General features: G+C 37.3%; 1 protein-coding gene across 2 annotated transcripts in view; it reads right to left on the bottom strand.

The window, feature by feature from the left end:
• The window catches only part of LOC120312751 (inter-alpha-trypsin inhibitor heavy chain H3-like), a 34,075-nt gene extending 10,324 nt beyond the window's left edge, over nucleotides 1–23,751 (bottom strand). For both annotated transcript variants that reach the window (XM_039353884.1, XM_039353885.1), the window contains exons 1-16: nucleotides 23,611–23,751; nucleotides 16,435–16,455; nucleotides 15,581–15,747; nucleotides 14,521–14,625; nucleotides 13,682–13,844; nucleotides 13,321–13,431; nucleotides 12,153–12,278; nucleotides 11,958–12,074; nucleotides 10,566–10,734; nucleotides 8,577–8,702; nucleotides 7,494–7,675; nucleotides 6,613–6,798; nucleotides 5,793–5,932; nucleotides 2,720–2,874; nucleotides 1,421–1,426; nucleotides 575–586 (exon numbers count right to left, since the gene is read on the bottom strand). In XM_039353884.1, the coding sequence (XP_039209818.1) occupies nucleotides 575–586; nucleotides 1,421–1,426; nucleotides 2,720–2,874; nucleotides 5,793–5,932; nucleotides 6,613–6,798; nucleotides 7,494–7,675; nucleotides 8,577–8,702; nucleotides 10,566–10,734; nucleotides 11,958–12,074; nucleotides 12,153–12,278; nucleotides 13,321–13,431; nucleotides 13,682–13,844; nucleotides 14,521–14,625; nucleotides 15,581–15,747; nucleotides 16,435–16,455; nucleotides 23,611–23,715 (1,891 nt within the window). In that variant the 5' untranslated portion in view covers nucleotides 23,716–23,751. The remainder of the gene's footprint in view (nucleotides 1–574; nucleotides 587–1,420; nucleotides 1,427–2,719; nucleotides 2,875–5,792; nucleotides 5,933–6,612; nucleotides 6,799–7,493; nucleotides 7,676–8,576; nucleotides 8,703–10,565; nucleotides 10,735–11,957; nucleotides 12,075–12,152; nucleotides 12,279–13,320; nucleotides 13,432–13,681; nucleotides 13,845–14,520; nucleotides 14,626–15,580; nucleotides 15,748–16,434; nucleotides 16,456–23,610) is intronic.
• Between the last annotated feature and the right edge of the window lie 2,277 nt (nucleotides 23,752–26,028).

Genomic DNA, 26,028 nt, shown 5'->3' with positions numbered 1-26,028 from the left:
TTATTAAGGCAGCCTATTTCAACCGTTTGAAGATATTCCTGAAGTATATCAATGCAGATTTAGTTATGTTCTTTTATAAGATTTCCCCAATGGAAAGGAACCCTCTTCAGAGATAGCTACACTGACCACAATAACAACTCAGATTTATGACTGAACAGAAGCCTGAGTAAAAGGGCATTCCATAGATGGTCATGGCACTAAATAGCTTTAAAACGCTTGTTATCAAAAGACAAACTGACAGAGACTAAATCTCTTGGAGACTATAAGTGGTTATGTCTATTCATTTATTTACAACATTTCTTTGCATGCCATTTATCATTGGCTATTTCAGAGTGTGTATAACAGCAAAGCTCCGTTTTTATTGCAAACTGAAAAAAGGAATAAAATTTTCAGTTTAACAACTAGACTGATTATTATGCAAACTGAAACTAGAAAAATAATGTATGTCTGTATTTTTTTAATATTACAGTTAGCAGTATTTTCAATCAGTACAGAAGAAATGTCACAGAAACAATTCTATCCAGTTACTTTTTAATGAAGTGAGATAGTTCAAAAATATAGAATTGCCACTTACGTTGTTGAATATCTGCAAATGAAAGAACACAAAGAATTACTTTAATGTGAATCAGGAAAAGAACCCCAAATCCCCCCCTTTTCTTAAGTATTATTTTATTATTAGGAATTTCTACAGATGAATTCCTGAAGGATCAAAATATCCAGAAAATCTGCCAGATCCAGCATGCAAATCACTTCCCTCAATTACTTTTTCCAATACATTCTAACTATACTATAGAGAAAGAGAGCAAGATTTTTTATTTTAATTTTACATATTTAATGTGCACAACTAACAAAACAATTTTTACATTTAAAGAAAAAAAGTAGAAACCAAAAGAAAAATGGGGAAAAGTAGGGGGGGGAGAGAAATGACCCCAGACAAAGAGAAAAAAAGGGAAGAAATACTTATATGTCAGATATCAAAAATCACTGGTTTACTAATAAATACACTAATATAATCAATACAAAATATTATTGTAAAATTACACTATATACATATCTATAGATAGATAGATAGATAGATAGATAGATAGATAGATAGATAGATAGATAGATAGATAGATAATGTAAAATATATTATTTGTTATATGTGTTCGAATGTCCCATAGATATATGAAAGTGTAGACTTTGTGACACACTGCCCCAATGCTACTTTTGTCATTCGAATAAATGCAGTCAATTCCTACAAATATCCATCATCCAAACCAAATATTTGTCCATTCACATGATCAGCTTTGACATACAAAAGAGGAACCCTGAGGTCTATGCCATTGGCAGCAATGAACCCCAAGTACCACTTAGTTATTTTCCTTAATTATTTTTTTAAAAAATTAAAGTTAAAAATTTAAATAAAAGTCAAACTTACCCTCAGCTGCTCCAATAATGTATAAGAAAGATGCAAAACAAAAAAATGACATTATTAATAAAATACTGCTTTGATAAACAAAAATGCTCAGCAAGAACATTTATGATTTACAATCCTATAAAGTTTTATGAAATCTTGATAGGATTGTGAAATACACACTTGTCCCTCTGGAATTCTTGGTGCTTGGAGTGGGGAACAAAGGAAAATCAAGGAGCTACAATAAATTATCAAAGGATGAACAGGGAACTACCAAGAACAAACAACACTCCCACCAACACTGACAGGGTAAGCCATTGGTATAAACAGAGAGCAAACCCCACTGGTTTGTAGTGGACTGGTTATGTAGTAAAAATGACTGCAGATCAAATAATCAAACAAATGTCTGAAGTTGGAATGAATGGGTTAAGAAGAAAGGGAAGCGTAAGAATGTCATGATGGAAAGAGATGATTTTGTCAAAAACGCAGGGTAAGATGTAAAAGAACAAAAGACAATGTGAAGTGATGTATGGAATTAGTATTTTTATTTTTTTTCTACCACAAAATGGCAATACTCCTTCCTCCTGTTTTCTTCACAACAGCAACTGTGAGGTGGGTTGGGCTGAGAGATTGAGAGTGACTGGCCCAAAGTTAAATTGCTGGCTTTCATGCCTAAAGTGAGACTAGTTACTAGAATCAGAGTATAGGAAGCTATAGTACATGGTATTGAGGTGAACTAGACACAGCAATATTTGCTTTGTTTTTCCTTACACCATGTCTTAATTTCCTTGTTTCCTATTTCTTGCTTCTTTTCTGTGCTTCGCCTAATTATCCCTATTCCAAAAGGGAGCCTGCTGGATATGTAGGTTTGTAGATTTTCTTGGTCTAGGCTGCAAAAAACAAATAACAACTAGATGGCAGAGATATAGAAAACTAGCTCTCTATTGTCATCGTATGGCTATTCAGATTCCTATAGCCCAGATGGGGCTATAAAACCAAATATAGACTACATCAGGGGTAGTCAACCTTGGCTCTTTTATGACTTGTGGCTCAGGAATTCTGGGAATTGAAGTCCACGAGTCATAAAAGAGCCAAGGTTGACTACCCCTGGACTACATTGTAAGTTTGAGCAAATCTTTCAAAAGATAATTCAAAATATATAGCAGCCCATAAAAACATTGCTGTCTGAATCATTAAAACAGTGTCATTCTTTTCCAGGCTTATGTGGCTATCTCCACATGTAAGCACAGCTATTTCATATGTGTGACAACATTCCTTATGCCTTTTATTTGTAACACTATAAAAGTTAATAAGTATGTGTACCTTCTAGTGGCTTGTCAGCAAGTACGGCTTTATCAATATTGTCTTCTGGCTTTGTAACCACCATGGATGTCAGAGGGGTCACAAACTTATATTTCAGGGACATCTCCAGGACTTTGGCAGTAAGATTAGTCTTTTCGTCTCCCTTTGCTGAATTCCTAGATGACAGAACAACACCTAATATATTACTTATGACTAGATGTTTTTACAGCCAGTGGCATAGAGGACTTCTTTGTTTTTTTTTTTAAAGGATGCAATGCATACACAAAAATATATCTATAATAGTAACTAAAGCTCTATATTCAAATGCAGTAATACTTTGATAGTTAATTAGAATGGCTGTTTCTGTTGTATCCTGAGCATGTCTTTTGTGAACATTTTGTAGAATCTGAAATTGAAGATAAGAAGCCAATGCCATACTGTTAAAGCTGCAATATTTCTTTACTGGAAGGCACCTGCCCCTGATGTTTTAGTTAATTGTACAATAACTTTCACAGCTTGATTCACCAACATTTAAAAGGTTGTTGTATAAAATTCACTGACATGAAAGGCATTCTTTTTATTCTCTCTTTTTAATTGTGTTCTGTTGTCTTTTAATTATGCAGTCCACCTAGAGTCATTGTGGACTCAAGCAGCCTTCTAAATCGAGCAAACAAATACTTTAATAAAATTTTAGAACAAATGAAAATAGGGTAAGTATTGCATTATTTATACTGCTATAATTATAACTCTCCTACATATTGAGCTGTTTTGTGCTTTTCAAGGGGTTTTACAAAGAGTTTATTTCAGTGGTTCTCAACCTGTGGGTCGGGACCCCATTTGGGGTCGAACGACCATTTCACGGGGGTCGCCAAACAAAGCTGTCTGCCATTTTTCCCCCTTATCTTTGGCCACGCCCCTGGCACCCGGTGAACTATAAGTGGTTGGGGGCCACCACAACATGGGGAACTGTATTATAGGGTCGCGGCATTAGAAAGGTTGAGAACCACTGGTTTATTTAGTTACATCCCTGATCATTTTAAGTTTGTTCATAAATTACTGTTTTTAAATGTTTCATTCTCAGATTGTTTTTAATATGTGGTTTAGAAATTCACAAATCAATATGACAGGGGCAAACACACTGTATGCAATGGGGCTTATCCCCAGGCAATTAGACAGCAACATCACCAGATGGATTTCATAACTGGCTGACCAATCAAATTCAATGTGTAGTCCTCAATGAAATCACATCTACAAGGAGGGAAGTATGAAGTGGGGCACCCCAAGGCTCTGTTTTAGGCCCAGTACTCTTCAACATCTTCGTCAATGATTTGGATGAGGGGATAGATGGGGAACTCATCAAATTTACATTTGACACCAAGCTGGCAGAAATAGCCAACACTCCAAAAGATAGGCTTAAGATACAGGAGGATCTTGACAGACTTGAATATTGGGCGCTATCTAACAAAATGAAATTCAATGGTGAAAAAAGTAAGATTCTACTTTAGGCAAGAAAAAAAGAAATGCACAGGTATAGATGGTACCTGGCTCAATAGTAACTGTGAGAGGGATTTTGGAATCCTAGTGGACAATCACTTAAATATGAGCCAGCAGTGTGCTGCAGCTGCCAAAAAAGCCAACACAGTTCTAGGCTGCATTAACAGAGTGATAGAATCAAGATCATGTGGCCACACTTGGAATACTGCATTCAGTTTTGGTCACCATGATGTAAAAAAGATGTTGAGACTCTAGAAACAGTGCAGAGAAGTACAACAAAGATGATCGGGGGACTGGAGGCTAAACCATATAAAGAAAGGTTTCTGGAATTGGGTATGTCTAGTTTAATGAAGAGAAGGATGAGGGGTGACATGATAGCAGTGTTCCAATATCTCAGGGGCTGCCATAAAGAAGAGGGAATTAAGCTATTTTCCAAAGCATCTGAAGGCAGGACAAGAAGCAATGGATGGAAACTAATCAAGGAAGGAAGCAAACTAGAACTAAGGAGAAATTTCCTGATAGTTAGAACAATTAATCAGTGGAACAACCTGCCTCCAGAAGTTGTGAATGCTCCAACACTGGAAGTTTTAAAGAAGAAACCAGACAACCATTTGTCTGAAATGGTATAGGTTCTCCCGCCTGAGCAGGGGGTTGGACTAGAAGATCTCCAAGTCCCTTCCAACTCTGTTATTCTATTCTATTCTATTCTATTCTATTCTATTCTATTCTATTCTATTCTATTCTATTCTATTCTATTCTATTTAGGATTGTTAATTCATTGGATTGAATAGAGGTTATAAAATTTCTAAACTAGAGTATGATGAGGAAAATATGGGTGTCCTCCTTGATCCACAGCTGAATTTGGAACATCATTTGACGGCTGTGGCTGGGAGGACCTTTGCACAAGTTCGTCTGTTGCACCAGTTGCGACCCTACCTGGACCGGGAGGCTCTCCTTACAGTCACTCATGTCCTTGTCACCTCACATCTGGACTACTGCAACGCGCTCTACATGGGGCTACCCTTGAAAAGTATTCGGAGACTACAGTTGGTCCAGAATGCAGCCGCGCGAGTGATAGTGGGTGCTCCTTGATACACCCACATTACATCTATCCTCCGTGAGCTGCACTGGTTGCCTATTGGTCTCCGGGTCCAATTCAAGGTGTTGGTTATTGCCTTTAAAGTCCTATATGGCTCAGGGCCAGGCTATTTGAGAGACCGCCTACTACCTCATAGTTCCCTTCGTCCGGTTAGATCCCACAGGCTGGGCCTCCTTCAGGTCCCGTCGGCCAAGCAGTGCCATTTGGCGGGGCCGTGGAGGAGGGCTTTCTCTGTGATGGCGCCCACGTCTTGGAACCAGCTCCCCCCGGAGATTAGGACTGCTCCCACCCAGTTGGTTTTCCATAAGTTGCTTAAGACCTGGCTTTTCCGGCAGGCCTGGGGTTTATAAAATCTGACCCCTGGATGACTGTTCTTGTACTGTTTGTTTTGTTATGTTTTATGTGTTTTTATTGTTAGCCGCCCAGAGTCCTTCAGGAGTGGGGCGGCTTATAAATTTTAAAAATAAATAAATAAATAAATAAATAAATATTCTTCATTACCGTTTTTCCAAATGTTGTTGAATGGTTAAGTAAGCCCAAAGTCTCTCAGTGTGATCCCCAAATATGTACTTCTGCTCTTCAAAAGCTTTGGCTGTCTCATTAATATCTGATTGTTCAGAGAAAGTTAGATCATCTTCAGCCTGTTAGAAATTTTTAAAAGAAAAGCTTTTCTTACTGATTCATTTGTATGACAGCAATTCAGATTGATTAGATTTATAGTAATAGTTTACTATATAGCTGGGGCAACATCTATAGGTAGTCTTTGACATATGACAGTAAAAGAGTCTGCTCTTCACATTTACATGTCTAAAGTGGGTTAGACCAACCTGATTTTACAAACTTTTTTACAATGGTCATTAAGCAAATCTATAGTTGTTAAGCAAATGCCATGGCCGGTAAGTGAACCAATACTACTCTTTGGGTGTAGTTTTGCCATGGATGGGCAAAACCATTGTAAAAAGTGGCTGTGGATTGTGGAACCATGAAACTGGCCATAAATGTGGCTATGTGGCTGAACACCCCAATTTTCTTACCCTTTTAGGACTCTGGAAGATCCAGAAGCAGAATGTTCATTTAAGTCTCCTATGTAGACACATACAAACAGATTCTGGCACACATACTGTACACTTTCTGCTTACTGAATGCCAAATATGGAAAGTATTGAAATAACTCCTTGGTCTATGTTTGAACAGATGAGTTGTTCTGCTTTGAATGACAAGTTCCCATTTATATGACCCTTTCAAATAGGGAATCACCATATTACAGATGGGCTGCTGTCCCCCCCCCCCATGAGTGGACAAGAATCCAATCTTGTATTTACCCCATGAGCTTTCACATCTGCAGTAATACTGTTGAGAACATCATCTATGATGCGTCCAGCCACAACAATTTCAGAACCGTCATAATAGTGTTTAAAATGACTTTGAGTCAGATCAGAGATGGCATTTTCAGGGTACTGTAACTCCACTTCAGTAAGTAAAGGATTGGCCACTTCATCATAAAAGCCCTAAAGGCAAATCGAACAGAATTTTTAAAAAAGCAAATATAGAAACATATTGATTCAAACATCAGTAAAAGTTCAGCTTGACAGTTTGTCGGGGAAATTGATGCCCTATTAAATTCCATTGTTTACTAACAATGGGGGTAAAAATGCTGGCCTGGAAACCAGGAGACTGTGAGTTCTAGTCCTGTCTTAGGCATGAAAGCCTAAGACTTTGGGCCAATCACCCCTCTCTCTCTCTCAGCTCAATCCATCTCACAGGTTGGTTGTTGTGGGGAAAATAGGAGGAGGTTCGCTGCCTTGAGTTGTTTATAAAAAAAACATGGGATATAAATAAATAAATCCAAAAGGTATCTTTGCACTGTCACAACCCTGTGGAAGTGGCGGTTAAGGCACAAGTCACTGGCTCCCAGGGAAGTAGATAAGACTTGTTCAGCTACCAAAACAAGCCAACATAACATGCCTTGGGGCACTGCAATCTAAGGCTAAAGGACAGCTCCCTTCCTTCAATATTTCTGCTATTGCACTGGAGAAGTCATTGTGGGACCTCTCTGACTGGCCTGATATGATCTCCCAAGCCATGATCATATAGAAAAGGATGTTACTGCTGGACTTAATTTTTTTTATAGACTTAAAAGTAGAACAATTATATCATGGCTATTTCTATCTATTGTTTTGTACAAATGTTGAATCATTTAAACCTGCAGCTGCAGAGCAGAATCGGAATCTTCGTAGATACGCCGAGCCAAGCCATTGTTCTCTGATGCCATCTTTTCTAAAGATGCATAGTCCACATCATAGCCAAACCCAAGATTATATAGAGGATATTTTCCTTGAATTGCATTTCTGACATTTTCTAAAATTATGTCTGTGTTTACTTCTCCTACAGGACAACACACAAATATTTAACATATTTTTTTTAAAAAATACATTTTTGTTTTTCCTGTTTGATTTATACTTCCCCAAGTAATAAAAACTCAGCTTAGTATGAATTTGGAGCATGGCTTGCTTTTGAAATCAGAATTGTCACTCAGGACAGCAGTTTCCTGTTCGACTCTTTCTATTATTCAGTTGAGATATAATTGTGGTTCATATAAACAAAGCAGCACACTGTATTTTGCTTAGGTTGAGAACTGAATTATTTTTTTGTCACACCCAACCCCTTTTTGTTTTTCCCTTTATATGAACACATGAACCAACAGGAACCAGTTCTGTGTCTTTTTTGTGCAATGATCTGTTCAATGGAGAAGCTACAATGAACAAGTATGGTTTAAAGTTGACATTATAGCATAGTTTGTTCATTAGCTTGGCTGGTGCTGCACATCAAATTAATCTATAAAATAATTTGGTCTTCGTTTTGTAAATATGGCCAACTGTGATATATTTAATAACTGGGAGTTTAGTAAACTATAGCTTAGCACAGTGTTAGCTATGCATTAGCTATAGCTTTCTGGGTTTGATAAAATGAGAAATGATGGTTTACTGAAGAATTTATTACTTGTTCCCTCTCATTGAAGCCAGAAGAATGAAAGGACTCTAAGCATGGTCAAATGGTTTATTTTTCATTAAGGTGAAATTCTCTTCAAATTTCCTAAATAATTGCATACTATGTTTACCTCTGCATAAACCATTGTTAAATACATGATTTAATCAATGTTTTTATAAACAATGATTAGTGTTAAATGTATATGTCAAATATAGAGATTAATTTATGTAAGACTAAAATATGAAACCCAAAGCTAGTTCCAGAATATTATGCCAAGTTTGCCAGTCAAGAAAATTACCTATATTTGGTCTGCCATCTGTTAACATAATAATTAAGGAAGCACTTCTTTCAGGCAAAGAACCATTTTTGTGAGCTTCATTCAGCAGTTCAATACCAGTCATTAAACCAGCATTAATATTTGTCCCTGGAATAAAAGTATACATATTGAAAATAGATACCTCAAAGATTGTCACAGAGAAGAGGGAGGTCAACCTATTCTCCAAAGCACCTGAATGCAGGACAAGAAGCAATGGACAGAAACTTATCAAGGAACTTATCAAGGAGACATCCAACCTAGAACTAAGGAGAAATTTTCTGACAGTGAGAACAATTAATCAGGAGAACAGCTTGCCTCCAAAAGTTGTGGGTACTTCATCACTGGAGATTTTTAAGAATCGATTGGACAGCCATTCATCTGGAATGGTATAGGACAGTGTTTCTCAACCTTGACAATTTTAAGGCATGTGGACTTCAACTCCCGGAATTCCACAGCCAGCATTGCTGGCTGTGGAATTCTGGGAGTTGAAGTCCACATGCCTTAAAATTGTCAAGGTTGAGAAACACTGGTATAGGATTTTCTGCTTGAACTAGAAGATCTCCAAGGTCCCTTCCAACTGTATTATTCTATATTCTGTAATACTATAGCTCCACACACTTGCACTTGTATTGACATGTTTATATAATGAAAGAGAATATTGTAACATTCAACCAACAATGGGGCTTCCATGATACAATTTGTTTTTCCTTTTTCTGTATGCCATGTCTATTCTTTAAAATTGTCTTTCTTTCTTTCAAGCTATTATATCTAAGGAATGAGAGTAAGTCAAATCTATGGTTGAGCTCATGCAGTATTACATCTTACAAAATCCTGCAGTAGAGCATATGCTTGATCTCTTATATTTAATCTTTGGCTAAAATCTCAGACTGTAGTACTTCAAAAGATATCCGTGAAATCCTGGAGAGCTATTAGCTTAACTAGTCAAACCTATACTCTGCTCCAACGGGCAATAGCAATGGTGGGATTCAATTATGTGAACAACTGGTTCTCTGTGTGGATGCCACTTCTGGAAGTCCATTCTGGGCCTGGGCAACAAAAAATTAGCTACCAGTTCTGCCGAAGTGGTGCGAACTGGCTGAATCCCACCACTGAGCAATAGTCTGATTTCATATAAGACACTGATATACATTTGCACAGAGAAACACATCAAAGATATATGCATTTATGTCAGGACAAATTGGAAATGAATGAGACTAATAGACCAGGGAATTGGGAGAGGGGTGGACAAGGAGAATCAATGCAACAAAATCAGCAATGCAGTGTTGAAACAACCCCCCCCCTTTATATATATATACATATATTTGACACAGAAAACTAAAAGGGAGAGAGCTTATGGCCTGACACTATGGATGTCACCAGGTGGCTTATAGATACCTTCAACATCCATTATGAGGCAAAATCTTTTGCCATGCAGACTGTCTGTGATAAAATTACAGGTGATCCTGATTCACTAACAAAATATTCAGCACTGTTTGTGTCTCCTTCATTTGTTCATTTTATGTCCTTATCTCAGGGAATGGGGACGTGCAGTTTTTGAAGCCCTTGCAATTCTCCCCACAGAGAATCTCATCAGGTTTTTAGGTTACTGATTCTAACCTTAGCAATTTTAAGATGCTGGGTAGGGAACTCTGGGAGTTGAAGTCCCTACCTCTTAAAATTGTTAAGGTTGAGAAACACTGTTTTAGATGATATTTATTGGATTATTCATAATAAAGAGGGGGGATGTTATTGTTATCAGCCATCTTTTTTTAATGACACTCAGGATATAGATGCATAAAAATAAGTAAATAATGAAAGATAGGTGAAGTTTATTCTGTCCCCTGAGAATTGATTTCCCCCACCATTTTCTTCCCTTGCTGGAATTTACACGCTATCTTGTTGTAAAGAAACTGCAAATTCTATTAGTTATTACAATTAAATAAATTCAGTCCATTTCACCACAAAACATACATCCAGCTAGATCAATCTGCTGAACATAACGTCTTGCTTCTGCCAGGTTCTCAGGAGTGGCTTTGATTAAGGTGTCTTTCCATTTTTGTACATCAGCCCAAAACAGTACAAAATTTATGTAGTCCTCTTCTTTTATATCCTCTAATATTTTTAGCAGTGCTTCTTTTGTCTAAAAATAAACATTAGAACAATGCTTAAAGCAAGAACCCTGATAAAGATATAGAAGTTTAACTTGGTTACTTTCAGCAATTATTTTCATTTATGTAGGAACTCAGTTTGGCTATATACAGCGGCACAATCAGCTATAGAAAAGCTGTGTAAACCAGGATATAATTTATAGCTGGATTCATAACAAAAATAGGCAGTTTGGTTCTGGAGAGACATTCTGGATTACCAGTCCCACACATCCTTTCTATTGTCCATACTGGTGGGAATTGATGGGATTTAGTCCCAAGCCATTTTGGAATACCAGATTGCCCCCAAACCTCCCCCTTTGGTTGGCCTTGGTGCCTTTTCTAGATTAGACATTCACAGCCTCTCTGGAAGCCCTTTGTTATGGACCTCATTTGGGGGGGGGGCATGGCACCACCTACCAAACTGCATCTCTTTGATTCTACTCCAGGCACAGGGTTTGTGAAAGTTCTAATCATAGGAACATTAATGTCTTGATATTATTATGGATAAAACATATTAAAAGCCAATAAAGGATTCCTAACTTTCAAAAGAAGGGAGATAAATAAAGGTCAATTTTCTCTGCACAAGGGTGGAGACAGACCCTTTTGTTTTGTGTCTCAAGGGACAGATCATTTTCCTGGAAATGGCTTTCCACAAGATAAATATTTTCATGACCAAAACAACTAAAACATTAGAAGAAACAGAAAGCATAAACTGTCCAATTCCTCTTCTTCCATCTTAATTCCCAGCAAGAATGACCAAGGAAGTACAGATCCCAATGGCAGACAGGAAATGGACCTCTTGCAATAGGCCAGAAGATGTACCATCCTCCAAAATCTCTTCTCCATACCATTGAGAACCTCTGTATAGGAGATCTTCAATTGGCATAACATGCAAATATGAGTTCCATGTTAAAAAGTCTGTCTCAGCAGCAGTCTGACTGCTGCTTACCTCTTGCCTTTTCCCTTCAATCATGAAGTTTGATGTGAATTGAGGGGATAAAAGAAGATGAGATGATGGCAGCTGCTGTGTGAATGAAGTACTCCTTCATGTGCCATGCACATCTAAAAGGGGCCAGTATTAAATCACATGGTCATGGCCATCATAACTAGGATGCAACAGTGCTGGCAAAGAAAAGTAATAAGACAAACTGAGAGAGCCTTTCTGCTAATTTAAGCATTAGTTGTCCTTGAAACTGATTTTAAAATATTGGGTTACCTGTTCCAGTTTACGTCCCCACATGGACCCGCTGACATCAATGATAAAAACAATATTCTTAGACAAACGTAAAATATTTTTTGGTGCAAAAAAGTGTACAAAGTATCCATTGACAATCTGAAAAATAAGAAAGTAAAAGATATATGAAGTATATAAGATACAATTAGCACATCCATTTAACTAACTCCTGCTTACCTGTATGTTTCCTGAAGTTTCTCTGTTCACGTCATACTTTACAATAAAATCTCCATTCAGTAGTGTTGTTAGACAGTCTACACAGGTCCGTTGTTGATCCAGAGTTGGCTTGAAAGAAACGTGACCCTGAAAATACAGTGTATACACACACACACCTATAAAAACACAGATATAAATTTAACAAATATGCATTCATATGCAATCTATGTGCAGTGGGAATTTATAAATATAAATACCTGTTTCACAGAGAAGTTAACACCTTGCATATGAAACAATCTAAACCTTCAAAGCCTGCGCAAAACTCTATGTTACTTCCTAGTTAAGAGGGTCCCAAACCTTCTCTCTTTAAAGTGTCCTTAAGTGTCTCAGTAAATTTTTTACAGAACCTTGGCACCCCGGCACTACCAAAGCAACAGTCAGATAAAAGCAGCTTGTGTCCAGGTTCAGAATGCAATACGAGTAACCATTTCAGACAAACCCTCCTTAGTTCATGTTAAGATAAAGGCGGGGAGGGGGGAAGTGTATTCAGACTTGCAAGTTTACTAAAGCTTTACAAAAAAAGGAGCACTGACCTACATGGCTTGTCAGGTCTACTCTACTACAAGATTATTAAGTAGTAAAATAATCCCACAGCATCCCTGAGAATTCACTGTGGTGCCCACAGACATTGTGGTGCACAGTTTGGAACTGTGGGCCTGTTCTACACTTCCAATTTAATTATTGGTTTTTCATGTCCAGTGTTTATATTATTCCCTTAATATATTCCCTTAATTTCCTAGAGGATCCTAAAAAGCATATCATTTCTATAGCAGCCCCTGTTCTGGGGAACAGCCTCCCCCATGAGATTTGTCAGTTTGTCCTTTTTTAAGCTTTCCGGAAGCCAGAAAAGAGTTGGCTCTTTCCCCAAACTCAGAGATGAAATGCGGATGGAGTCTTATGTCTGCTGATAAGTTAGGAAGCATTGGTCAGGATTCGCTTTGGCTTTTTGGTGGTTAATTTTATTGTTTACTTTGACTTTAATGTGGTTTTGTGAGCCATACAGAGTTGTTACACATGAGATGAGCAGCAGAAGAAATCCTTTAATTAAATAAAATAAAAGTGCTGAAGCTTCCTATTTTGTTATAAAACAAATCAAACTCATTTTGTCTCAGGTTATTATCTAGTATACCTTTTTTCCTGAAAAAGATTTCTGTAAGACTGGTAACAAGTCATTGGTGATGAATGAGCCTTCAGCTTCCAGATAACTGATGCCCTGGGGTTCAAAGATGTTGACTTCAATCTGAAATGTTAATTTGAGTCATGCTGTCACTGACAAATTCAGGAAGAGGCCTCCAAAGAGGACCCATACTAATGTTAGTTTCTAAATCTTTCTTTGAATCTTGAGAAGAACAGTTACTATCTGTTCTTACTGTCATCTTAAGGAGCATAAAGGTATAGTAATGAAAATTATAAAATGTGTACTACCACTCATTTAAGTCCATTCTGAAAAAACTTAACACCATCAATGTGTAATTTCAGAAGTACTTTACCTCAAAGTTCTTGATAATCTGCTTTGGGTTGACTTTTATGAACATCTCATAATAGCCAAATCTTCGTTTCAGCAGCTCCTCAAAGGCCAATTCGAAAACCACTTCACTGGATGCTGCAATATTGACTGAAACGGTGAATTTTTCTGTCTTCCTCCCAGAAGCTCTAGAAAGGCCCAGTTTTTCAGTTGAGCATATTTGCCATTGCATTTAAAATAAAATGCATTTATTTTATTTTCAAAAGTTAAACGTCAGTGAAATTAAACAAAAAAGTCAAGTTGTGAGAAACAGAGCTCCTACATCTCTCCCAAATGGTATTTCTTTTAATATATATTTATTATGTTTTATCAATGGGAATATCAATACCAAAAAAACAGGGGAAAAAACCATATATCCAACAATAACAACAAAAAGAAAAAGAAAAAATGTGTACAAAAAAGTATAAAGTAAAAGTAATCATCAAAACGTTAAACATAGAAAAAAAATCCACCCTGGCTGGATGCTGAAAAGAAAATTTTTTTAAAAAAAAGATAAATTCTCCTCCTCTTATGTAATGGGTCTATAAATAGTTATAAACTTTCTCATCCTTTCTCATCCAAAATGGTATTTTTTTTAATGTTGGTACATCAAACAGTACAGTTCTTGTGCATTTTTGCTCCATTGAATGCACAGTCTAGACTTAGAAATAGCACTGAATATATTTATTCTTGCCCACTAGCAATTTGTTGAAATAACTGTGTAACAGTCAACTCTTCTTCCAAGGATCTGTGTACAAATCCATACATTTCATTCTCTTTGTCATCCTGAAATAAATTACCAGGATTAAAAAAAAAAAAAGTTACCTTACTAGACCAGCTGTCTGTCCTTTTGAAACTGCTTGTTGGTACTGTTTTTGAGCAGCTTCTTTTTCCTTTATAGTTCCTGGATATGTCACGCCATCAATTGTCCTAGGAAAGAAAAAGTATTCTATACATAAAAATATTTCTGGTCTTTCTCTTTTCAATGCACCAAATTTCTTTATATATCCCTGCATATGATTTAGTTTAAATGGGAAACATTTCTATCATAATTGTCTTAAAGATTAGACAATTGATGTCCTGCGAAAGGGAAGCCCTTAGCTTTGTGCTGAGACATGTGCTCTATAAAGACCTTAGACCATGTTTAATCACTGGCATTTTTAGTCAGTGCACAGAAAGAAGCAGCAGTTGGACTTTGTTCATCACAAAATAAAAAAAGAGAGAAATTAGTAATGCAATTGCTTATTTAAAACATTTTTTCCAATACTCTCTTCAGCCAAATGTGATTACATTTTTATTTTTAAAAATGGAATTTGTTATTCAAAAGGAGTGTCTCTTAGAGAGCTGGGAAGTTTGTGGCCCTCCCCAAAGATTAAACTACCAGGGCCATGTGGGAATTGAAATGAAATAATCTGAAGGTCAGATTAATTTTCCCTATTCTACAATATTATGAAAGAATAATGCAGTTACTACTAGACATCAAACATGTAATCAGTTAGGATCCTAAGAATGAACAACCCCCATTCCATTTGATGGGGATACATAAAATTATCTTTCCCTCTAGTATTTTTTATTGTCTCTTTTATTATATTTATTGTATACTGCCCAGAATCATTTCTACATGGGTAGAAAGGGGTAGTGAGATGGGTAGTTATAAATTTGATAGACAGACAGGCAGACAGACAGAGTAGGCTCTTTGCAAATTGAGAGTAGCCAAAGATAATTTAATTTCAAAATTGAGCTAGTTCACATATTTGAAAGCTGAAATCAAAGGTGCAACCTTAGTCTTAATTTCTACTTTTTTCACCTAAGGCAATGACTCCATGAAGACCAAATTGGGTAGTCTGTTCACAACTCAGCCATTTGGGAAAATAGATGTACATACATGGTGAAGCTTGTGATGAATGCTGTCTTTGGCAGCTCCACATCAAAGAAGGCTTCCTTAGATACATTGCTAAGGTTGATGGCCCGACTGGTGATGACATTATGAGCAAATCGAGAGGTAATATGGGAATCAATGTTCATGCTATGGATATCGATGCCAACTGTGTTCTGGAAAAATAAGCATTTACTTGGTGGGTTAGTGAAAGACATTAACCAGTTTTAAATTGGGAAGATTGGTGTAACTCAAACAGAAGTTCAGAACAAAGTTTTAATGGCACAATGAGAAGTAGAAAAAAACAACAGATATGTGTCCATTTTCTCAATATGTACTGACATTCAAAGAAGACTAATAGTGCTACCATTAGACTTTCCATTTTATCCCAACTTAAATATATTTGGTTATATGGACATAAATACTGTAGATACATAAATACATATACTAGTAAAAACAACTCAGTATCAAGATATTACAATCTGGTCTTCCAATATATAGTAGTCTCATTTTTATGGTGCACGATTCTTACAGACAATTCTTTCAAGTTTAATGAAAGGAAATCATGTAGAATCTTTTGATACAGAGCTTGGAGCCATTTCCCGCTGATGCATACACTTCTCACCTAAAGCATGCAACAAATCTCAATTCAATAGCCTTGCAAAGTGAAACTGGAAGCCATTTTGCCAATGCTCCACAGTTTCTAACATGCAGCAGTTTTCAGTATCTGCAATGTCTGGACTAAATACAAAGGCAACCGAAAATAGAGCATATATATATGAATACTGCAGTTCAGCTCAAAATCAGTATAATAGGATGAAAGGTATTCCAGCACAAGGCTCATAAATAAAGAGAATACTTACAGCATCTGCAACATTTCTTTTCTGTAATGGGAAAAAAGTAATAAAAATAAATTATTATTCATTGTTAGTCAAATTTAAATGATTAAATAAATTTATGTTAATGTTTTGATAATTTTGGTGAAAAGATATTACAAGCTCTTACGGTAATATATCAAAAACAAACGGCACAACTTATCGTTAATGGAGGTTTGTCAGAGGTATTTACAATAGAAAAAGGTACTAGGCAGGGATGTCCACTATCACCGTTGTTGTTTGTCTTAACATTGGAAATATTGTTGATCAAAATTCGAGATTCGCAGGAAATTAAAGGAATAGAAATTAATAAAAAAGAATATAAGTTAAGAGCCTTTGCAGACGACTTGGTGGTTACTTTGTCGCAACCTATTAGTTCTGCAGTAAAGTTATTACAGTTAATTCATCAATATGGTTTGGTTTCGGGTTTTAGGATTAATGTTAACAAGATTAAAATCCTACCTAAAAATATGACTATTCAGGAGAAGCAGACTTTGGCTAACTTGACGGGTTTTGAAATTGTTAATAAGGTAAAATATTTGGGGTGATGCTATCTGTTTCTAATGCAAAATTATTTAAAAATAATTATGACAGGTTTTGGGTTAGTGTACAGAAAGACTTGAAGAATTGGGAGAAGTTGCAACTATCTCTCATGGGAAGAATTGCAGTGATAAAAATGAATATTCTACCCAAGTTTCTTTTTTTGTTTCAAATGTTACCGATTTTGAAGAATGAGACTAATCTAAGTGAATGGCAGAAGGGTGTTAATAAATTTATTTGGGCAGGGAAAAAGCCAAGGGTTAAGTTTAAAATTATGCAAGACTTCCGTGAGAGAGGTGGACTCAAGGTACCGAATTTGAAATTATATTATGATGCGGTGGTTTTAACACTAATTAGTGACTGGGTAAATTTGACAAATCTCGAGATACTCCATCTAGAGGGATGGGACTTACTTTATGGGTGGCATGCCTATTTAATATTCAACAAAAAAGTGGATTGGGCTTTTAAATCTCACATTATAAGAACTTCTTTACTTAGGATTTGGAGAAAATATTATAAAAGTGATTTTAAAGTACCATTATGGGCTATACCCTGGCATGCGATAGAAGGAATAAAAAGAGGTGTTAAAATGGACATGGTGTCTTATAGACAGTTACTCAGATGGGATGGACAAAATTGGCAATTAAAATTACGGGAGGAGTTAGCACAAGAAAATATTATTTATTCTTGGTTTCAATATAGGCAACTAGCAGATAGATGGAAGGTGGATTGCAAGGTGGGCTTTCTTAGAGAAGATGAAAATCTTATTAAGCAAGTGAAGGATCAAAGACAAGCCCATATTAAGAGAATTTATGGGGTGCTAGTTGAATTGGACTCAGAAACGGAATTAATTAAAGATTGTATGATTAGATGGGCCCAAAACTTTGGTGAATTAGTCCCATTGGATACATGGGAAACCATTTGGGTAAGAAATGTCAAATTTACACAGGCACAGAATTTAAGGGAGAATTTTTATAAAATGTTTTATAGATGGCACCTTGACCCACAAAAAATGTCTTTCATGTACCCGGACTTACAGCCTAAATGTTGGAGATGTGGTTGCTTGGATGCCACCTATTACCACATTTGGTGGTCGTGCAGAGAGATAAAAGCATTTTGGATTAAGATATGGTGGAATATTCAGAGAATTTTTAGAAGGAGGGTAAAATTTACTCCGCAGTTATTTTTGTTGGGTATAGTTACTGATTGTGATACAAAGGAGGTTATATTGATGTTAAATTTGATTACAGCCGCAAGGCTGTTAGTAGGACAATATTGGAAGAAGGAATCCTTGCCTACACTGCAGGAATGGTTTTTTAAAGTGTCCTATTTGGCGGAAATGGCAAAGATTTCGGCTTTCTTAAAGGAACAAACGCAAGAGAAATTTCTTGCTGTTTGGGATAAATGGATAGAATTTATACAATTTAAATTGGATATAAAAAAATATCATATTGCTTTTTCATAATTCTTATTTTTATATACATATACATATATTTCAGTCTTATTTTTTTTTCTTTTTTGTATATAATTTTTTTAATTCTTTTTTAATTAAGCCTATATTCTGCTCTGGGAAGCTCAGGGGGGGAAGGGGGGGTGTTTTGGGGGGGGATGGGGAAGGGGATGTTATGTTTAGTTTTTTGTATATGTTGTTTTCTGTTTTTGTATTGTTATATTTCTTTCTGTTTTTTTGTAAAAACTTATAAAAATTTTCAATAAAAAAAATAATAATAATTAAGGTGACCAACTGTCCTCCTTTAGGGAGGACAGTCCTCCTTTTGTGAGTTCTGTCCTCCCTCAAAAAGTGTCCTCCTATATGTCCTCCTTTTCGATATTTGAACACTAATCTGCAGGGCTTTTTTTTTCTCATAGAAAAAAATGGTGTTCCAGCACCTTTTTTTGATGGTTTTTTTTTCAGCTTTTGCATGAGCTGTGCTACTTCCCCTCTTGGCTTTCGAAAGCCAATAGGAATTGCTGCTGAGCGCGCCAAAACACCCAGCCAGCAAACTTTGCACATGTAAGTTGTCTGCAGTGAAGGCAAATTGGCAGGAACTTTGCACTCCTCCCTGCTACCCAACTATACCATCTCCTAGTTAGTCCCGAAGATACCTGGAGGAGACTGGAGCGGCGACGCCACAGTAACTTTCTCTTGATCTTCATCCCTGCTAGGACAATAATGGCTGCGGGCGCAAGAGGCAGGGACGGCGGGGCTGCTGTGGGTGGGGGTGTGAGGGGTGGCGGTGGCTGGCTGCCCCCCATGCTGTGGGAGCTGGGGGGCCTGCTCTACACAGGGCTGTGCAGGGCGGCTGCAGGCGGGGTGTGTTGATGGCGGGCTGCCCCCCGGGCTGGAGCCAGCACAACTGGTGCTTTGGGAGCTGCAGCATCCGCTCTACATGGTGGGGCAGCAGTGCTGGCAGGGCGGCTGCGGGCGGGGGTGTGGCATGTAAGTAATAATTACAATATAAAATGTTATTGTTACAAATGTTTTTTATTATGCATTTATCATATTATAGTGTATTCTGTATTATTGTTTGCAATGAATAAAATGTTTCTTTTATTTATGATATTTTTTTCTTCAATTTATTTGTGTCCTCCTTTTCATTGTAAAAAAGTTGGTCACCTTATAATAATTCTTTACCTTAGAATATGCATTGCTCCAACATTCATCTGTCCATTAACATATTTATTTAATCCATTCATTAGTTGCATCATATCCAGTGGTGGGATTCAGTCAGTTCGCACCACTTTGGCAGAACTGGTAGCTAATTTTTTGTTGCCCAGGCCCAGAATGGACTTCCGGAAGTGGCATCCACACAGAGAACCGGTTATTCACATATTTGAATCCCACCACTGATTCTATCCCATCTCTCCTCCAAGAGTTGAAAAATTTCTCTCCCATTGTTTTTCACAACCCTCTTGATATAGATTGGGAGGTAGTAACAGGCCCAATATTATCCAGTGAGGTCCATGACTAATGGGGTCTTCAATTCTAGTCTGTCGTTTAAACTTCTTTTTAAGAGCATGCTTTTATAAGAATTTAAAGCTGAAAATAAAACATCATACTGGGTTTACATTAAATAGATTCTTTTTCAGGCTGTCTAAAAGCAGACTCAATAGCAATAGCACTTAGACTTATATACCCCTTCACAATGCTTTACAGCCTCTCTAAGCAGTTACCAGAGTCAGCATATTGCCCCAACAATCTGAGTCCTCATTTTACCAACCTCGGAAGGATAGAAGTCTGAATCAACCTTGAGCTAGTGAGATTCGAACTACCGAACTGCAGAAGGATTATTATTATTATCATTATTAGCCTGTAATACTGCATTCTAACCACTGCGCCACCTCAGCTCCTAAAATGGTGTTGCCTGTTCTTTGGACTAAGGTTCCCCCTGATGTTTGAATGGCTCCCACCTTTTTTGAAGGGCCTTAAAGACCAGGCTCTTTGCCCAGGCCTTTGAGGTGGGTGATCAATGCCTTTTTCTTTCTTTCTGTTTTCCTCTGGGTTTATTCTCTTTACCATCATTATTCCTTTGCCTTGTGCTGTTTTTGTAATGTACTGTTATAATGTTCTTTGTTTTTTAAAAACATTTTAACAATTCTAAATTCCCTAGAGTCACTGAGAATTAGGTGGTGTATAAATGTATTTTTTTAATTATTACTATGGTTTGTTGCGCAGTCCATCAGATCTTTGGAATAGATTTGGCATTTTTATTCACCTATCAAGTCTTTCCCAAGGAACCTGGCATAGAAAAATGTTGTTCCCTGAAGGGGTTTTATTTTTTATTATGCTTCATTGCAAATCCAGATATTTAGACTGGATTTGACATTTTTATCCACCTATCAAGTCCTTTCCAAGAGGCAGATATAGTTATGGTTCTTCATACAATCAGCCAGCTATTGTTATGATGATGACAGAAACTTTGAAAACTAGAGAAAGAATATGATGAAAATATTATTTTCTGTAAGTCTGCCAGAATTGCTTGATAGTGAAGTCGGTGGCATATAAGTTGAATTAATTAAATAAATAATTCTGCCACTCACAAAATGAAAAGGAAATTAATGAAACATTTCTAGGGGAAGAAATGCTATAACTTTACCACTGAAAAGTTCCATCCTACTACTGACCTTCCTAAAGTCCAAGCATTGAGCTCTCGAGGGAAAGGTGGTCAGCTTTCTTCAACCTGATGCCCTTTGACCTGATGGCCATGTCAACTGAAATGCTATGAATTCAGTTCCTGCACATCTGAAAAATACACCATGATGAAATACTACCCATTTTGAATAGTTTCTTTGATTGAACAGATTGATATAGGAAGAACTGGCACATTGGACTTCTACTTTGATCCTTACAGGCCAAAATACACTGCCAGAATACACTGGAAGGCAGCCAGTATAAGATTTGCACAACACAGCCAATAACATGCTCTGAACCAGATGAAGTTTCCAAACACGATTTTATATGATTCATGAAATGTAATAACTCAAACTGCCTATGCAATTCTAAAAATGTCCCTCTGTTAAAATAAATGGCTCACCATTTCTATGGAAGATTTTTTTTCTAAATTATTTCCATTTGGAGCTTGTGAAACAACCATTGTCCTACACAAACCCCATTGCCTGCAGGTTGCCCTTGATATCAGCAGAGGAATGAAGCTCCATGCCCTGGAATATTTGGTGTCCTAGGCTTCTGGCAGGACAAGGGGTGTATGTGGATTTAGACATTGACATGCTATAGATAGAGGGGTAAGCCAGATCAGTATCATTGTGTGGTTTTATCATTCTGCTTTCGCTATAGTCCCAACTGGAATTGTCTTTCCCCTCCCAATTCCTCTGGAGAAAAGCCCTTATAGATATGTTTTTCTCATTGCAAATATTTGGAGTGGGCCATAATAGGAGTGGGATGACTCCAACCCACACACATATAAAGTCCAAGATCTGTATCTGCCTCAATGTCTTCCATCCCCCGTCCCTTCTTTTTTTAAAAAAAAAAACACCTATAAAGATAAAATTATGGGTTAAAGTAGTTTGGTCTCCAACATATAATTTTTTTGCCCAATTCAGGTTCCCTCTAAGAAACACTACTCTGTACAAACTAGAGAATAATGGTAGCTAAACTCTTTCTCTATAGATTAGGATTTCTGTATTCCAGAATGTGAAAACACACTGTCTGCCGTTCTGTTTGTTTCATTAATAAATTAGCAGTTTTCTCACTTTTTTTGTTATTAATAGGCATGTACAGATTGGTAGATAAGATGAGCTTTATTGTCATTTTTTTTTTACTGTGGGCACAACTGCACACTTCATAAATGAAATTTAGTTTCCCGCTCTCAAAGTGAAACACATACATGACACACACCTAAACATACCATATACAACATATGTATAGACCCACACCCCTACATATATGTAGCAAATAAACCTTAAATACTGTCCATCTTGAATATATAATGGAAGGAGGAAGCTTGAGAGTTCACAAGGTTAATGCTGTACGGAATGAAACTGTGGCTGAATCTGGATGTTCTGCTACAGATACCACGAAGCCTCCTCCCAGAAGGTAACAAGGAAACTCCTGAATAATTGCACTGTGATGCTAAGTATCATGTAATCAAGTATAGAAGAGCAATTCAATAAAACAATACCCAAAAAGAAATTAAATATAATGTAGCATAAGATCACATAGGATTGTTTGTTTATATATGGATCAATATTTTGTTACATTCAATTTGTGTTTGTGTATGTGCCTAATATCAAAATAGGGAATATTGTTGGAGTACAAAACATTGAAAACTGTAGCATAAACTATGTTTTGCAGAAGCTTTGGGAACAGAAAAGAATGGGGTTTGTAATACTGCAATTTCAAAAATAGTACTTCACAATACCAGATTTTGCAATCTCCAGTATCCAGGAGAAGTGAAAATGAGGAAAGTCTTAAACACAGAATAAGTATAAATGGGCAAGTGGGACCAAAAGAAGGGATGGCACAAACGAGGTAATTAGTATAGCATGGATTATATTGCCTATTTCTTCATCATATATTGAGTAAGCTCTGATGGATGGAATGCCAAGAAACCCTCAGAGCCCAAAACATAAGCCAAGCTGTCTTCATATGGATAAGAATGTGATATTGGAATAGAATGGAAACTAATCAAATAGAGAAGCAACCTAGAACTAACGAGAAATTTCCTGACAGTTAGAACAATTAATCAGTGGAACAACCTGCCTCCAGAAATTGTGGGTGCTCCAATACTGGAAGTTTTCAAGAAGAGACTAGACAACCATTTGTCTGAAATGGTATAGGGTTTCCTGCCTGAGCAGGGGGTTGGACTTGATGACCTCCAAGGCTCTTCTCAACTGTGTTATTCTGTTATTCTGATATTAAGTTAGGGCCATATCTTACATTTTCTTCATATTTGTGCATTGGAAGGGATAAAATATACACTTAAAACTGGAAGACACTTCCACTAGAGACGTTTGCTAGCAGTTCAATGCTGAAACAATGCATGCATAACTCATATGGTTTCAACATCAATAAGTCACTGAGAGCCATTTGATTCTGGTGGGGTGTAAATCTAATAAATAAATAAATGAGTGAATAAATACCTATCTGCTTTTCTGTACACTTACCTTGATATTTCTGACATTATTTATTAGAAAATCATATGATCCAATAGCAGAAATTGTTGCCAGCAGAATATAAAACAGCAGACATCTCCCCATGATCAAAGACATTGGCAGGAATGAACAAGATCAGGCAGTCTTGCAATGACTTTGGTGAAACATAAATCAGAAGCTCAGATAGAAAACCAAATATTTGTCAATGTCTGCAAATTAATTACAAAATCGTAGAAATAGATTACAGAACAGATTACTCAACAGAATCAAATACTGATCATGTGGGGAAAAGACTGTGTATCTTGGCTAAATTGCTCACCCATTTGACATTGAAAAAAGCCAAAAGGAAGCTGCTTTTTTTTCTCTCCCACCCATTCTCAGAATAATCCCAGCTGCTGCAGGAAGCCAGCTGCAATGAAACCTATTCCAAAATTGTTTATTCCCAAGAAAGCTCCAAATAACTTGCTGAATGGCAGATTTAAGACTCAGTTTTGGAAAATTGGGCTCCTGCCTTCACTGAAGACAAGCAAGAGGTTAAGTAGAAGGGGGAGCTAATAGGTTTGTTGACATATTTCTGAGATTCCCCAGGCATAAAACTTCTGTCTTCTTGTACCTTTTCAATTAACATTAGAAGGAAAACGTATGTTCTGTTCTCTAATAAAATTGGTTGCTTGGAAAAGATGATGCCAGACTCTTTCTGATGTTTTCCCACCATAGATAAATACAATTCTCAGCATACAAAGTACTTCTGTCTTGTGCTCTCTTATATTTCCATCCATGGTCATTATTTCTGCCTTTGTTGTAAAGTGTTTTCTAACAAAACCGTTTGAATGATTGCCTTTGAGAATGGATTTAGCCATGGCAATAAGCCTTGGTTTTTAAATAAGCCACTGTTGCAGATTTCAATAACATCCCAAGCCATAAATTAATGTTTACAAACCATGATGTAAGCCAGACCAATGAATCTGTTCCACCTCTTCTCAGATCTTGGATGGGCTCTGGCCCCTTCTGTTCTCTTTCAAACTAATAGGCATCACTTGTACTTTACCCCCCTGCCATTCACCCACCCTCTCTCACCTGGCAACAGCCACTTCAATCCCTGCTGCACTTACACCATGAACTTACGCATCCTCACACTCCCTCTCCCACATGGCAGAAGCACCTCAAGCCTCACTACACTTGTGCCCCACCTCCCTGGCCACCCACATATTTCTTCACTCCCTATCCAACCAAGCGGCAGCCACTTGATCTGCCTGCCAGCCACCTGGGACTTGCAATTTCCTACCAGTTTCCCAATGACTTTGGTTGTTGGAAGCTGGTAAGAAACTCTGAGGAGGTATTTGTTTAATAACCCACTATCATTTAAGTAGAGCAACAAGAACTGCAGGGATTGTCATTTCTAAATAATGCAGTTATATGATATTTTGTTTTATGATCACATTGTTTAACAATGGAAATTCTAGCCCAATTGCTGTCATAACTTGAGGACTATCTGTATAATTTATTTGAAAGAGGCCTTTCAAGCAACAAGTTTGAAAAAGTGAGTAAAATTTTATCTCAAAGTAGAAGAAAAGTGTCAGACCCTCAATGTATTTCTTTCTTATGCTTTCATTTTGGGTTCTGCCATTCTATCTTTTGGGTTCTGCCAAACAATTCATCTTAGTGAGTTGTTTCAAGGATGGGCTGAATGATGACCTCTATTGTGCTTGTATTGCCCAAGGAGCCCCTGTCTGCCTCAACAACTGGTGCATCTTAGCCAAGGAGGCAGAGATCAACCAAGCCCGAAATCAACATCATTTTGGTCAAGTGTAGAGATGTTCCCCACCAGAGAAGAAGTGAAAGGCAAGAAAAGTCCCCACAGTGCTCAACTGCCTGCTTTAAATGTGGCAAAGAGGGCCATCAAGCTGCAGAGTGTTGTTCAAAGACTCCAGTGAGAAAAGGAGACTGGCCTGGGTGGGGGGAAGAACTGTTAATCCTCCCTCCAGCACCCGAGGGAGACAGAGATGAAAAACGCCGAGCTCGTGGAGTCCCGACCCTCTAAGAAATCAGGAAGGGGAACTCTGACCCCACCAGAGAAGGACCCAGAGTTGTCGGACAGCAACTCCGATCATGAATTCTTGGTAAGTGAATTCATCGCACCCATTACCAGGTCCATAGAACTGCTAAGCCCAGGAATGGAGAAAAAAGTGGCCCTAAAGGCTTTACTGGACTCAGTCTATCTCAGATGTTTTTAATCTGGGGATTCTTGTGAGGTGGCTGAAGAAGCAATTTTGTTCAGGCAATTAGATGGGTCTATTGCAAGGGGCATCCCGGCCACCCTCACCCCAATGCCAGTAAAATTTACCATGGGAGACCATGCTAAGATTTTGACTTTGATAGTGATCCCTGGCATGGAATGGCCCCTAATCCTAGACTGGCATGGTTAAAAAA

The sequence above is a fragment of the Crotalus tigris genome, unplaced genomic scaffold (assembly GCF_016545835.1).
Source record: "Crotalus tigris isolate CLP2741 ecotype Arizona unplaced genomic scaffold, ASM1654583v1 scf7180000018537.1059022, whole genome shotgun sequence".
In the NCBI taxonomy this organism is placed as follows: Eukaryota; Metazoa; Chordata; class Lepidosauria; order Squamata; family Viperidae; genus Crotalus; species Crotalus tigris.
The sequence above is the reverse complement of the archived record's forward strand: the minus strand, read 5'-3'. Positions and strand labels throughout refer to the sequence as shown.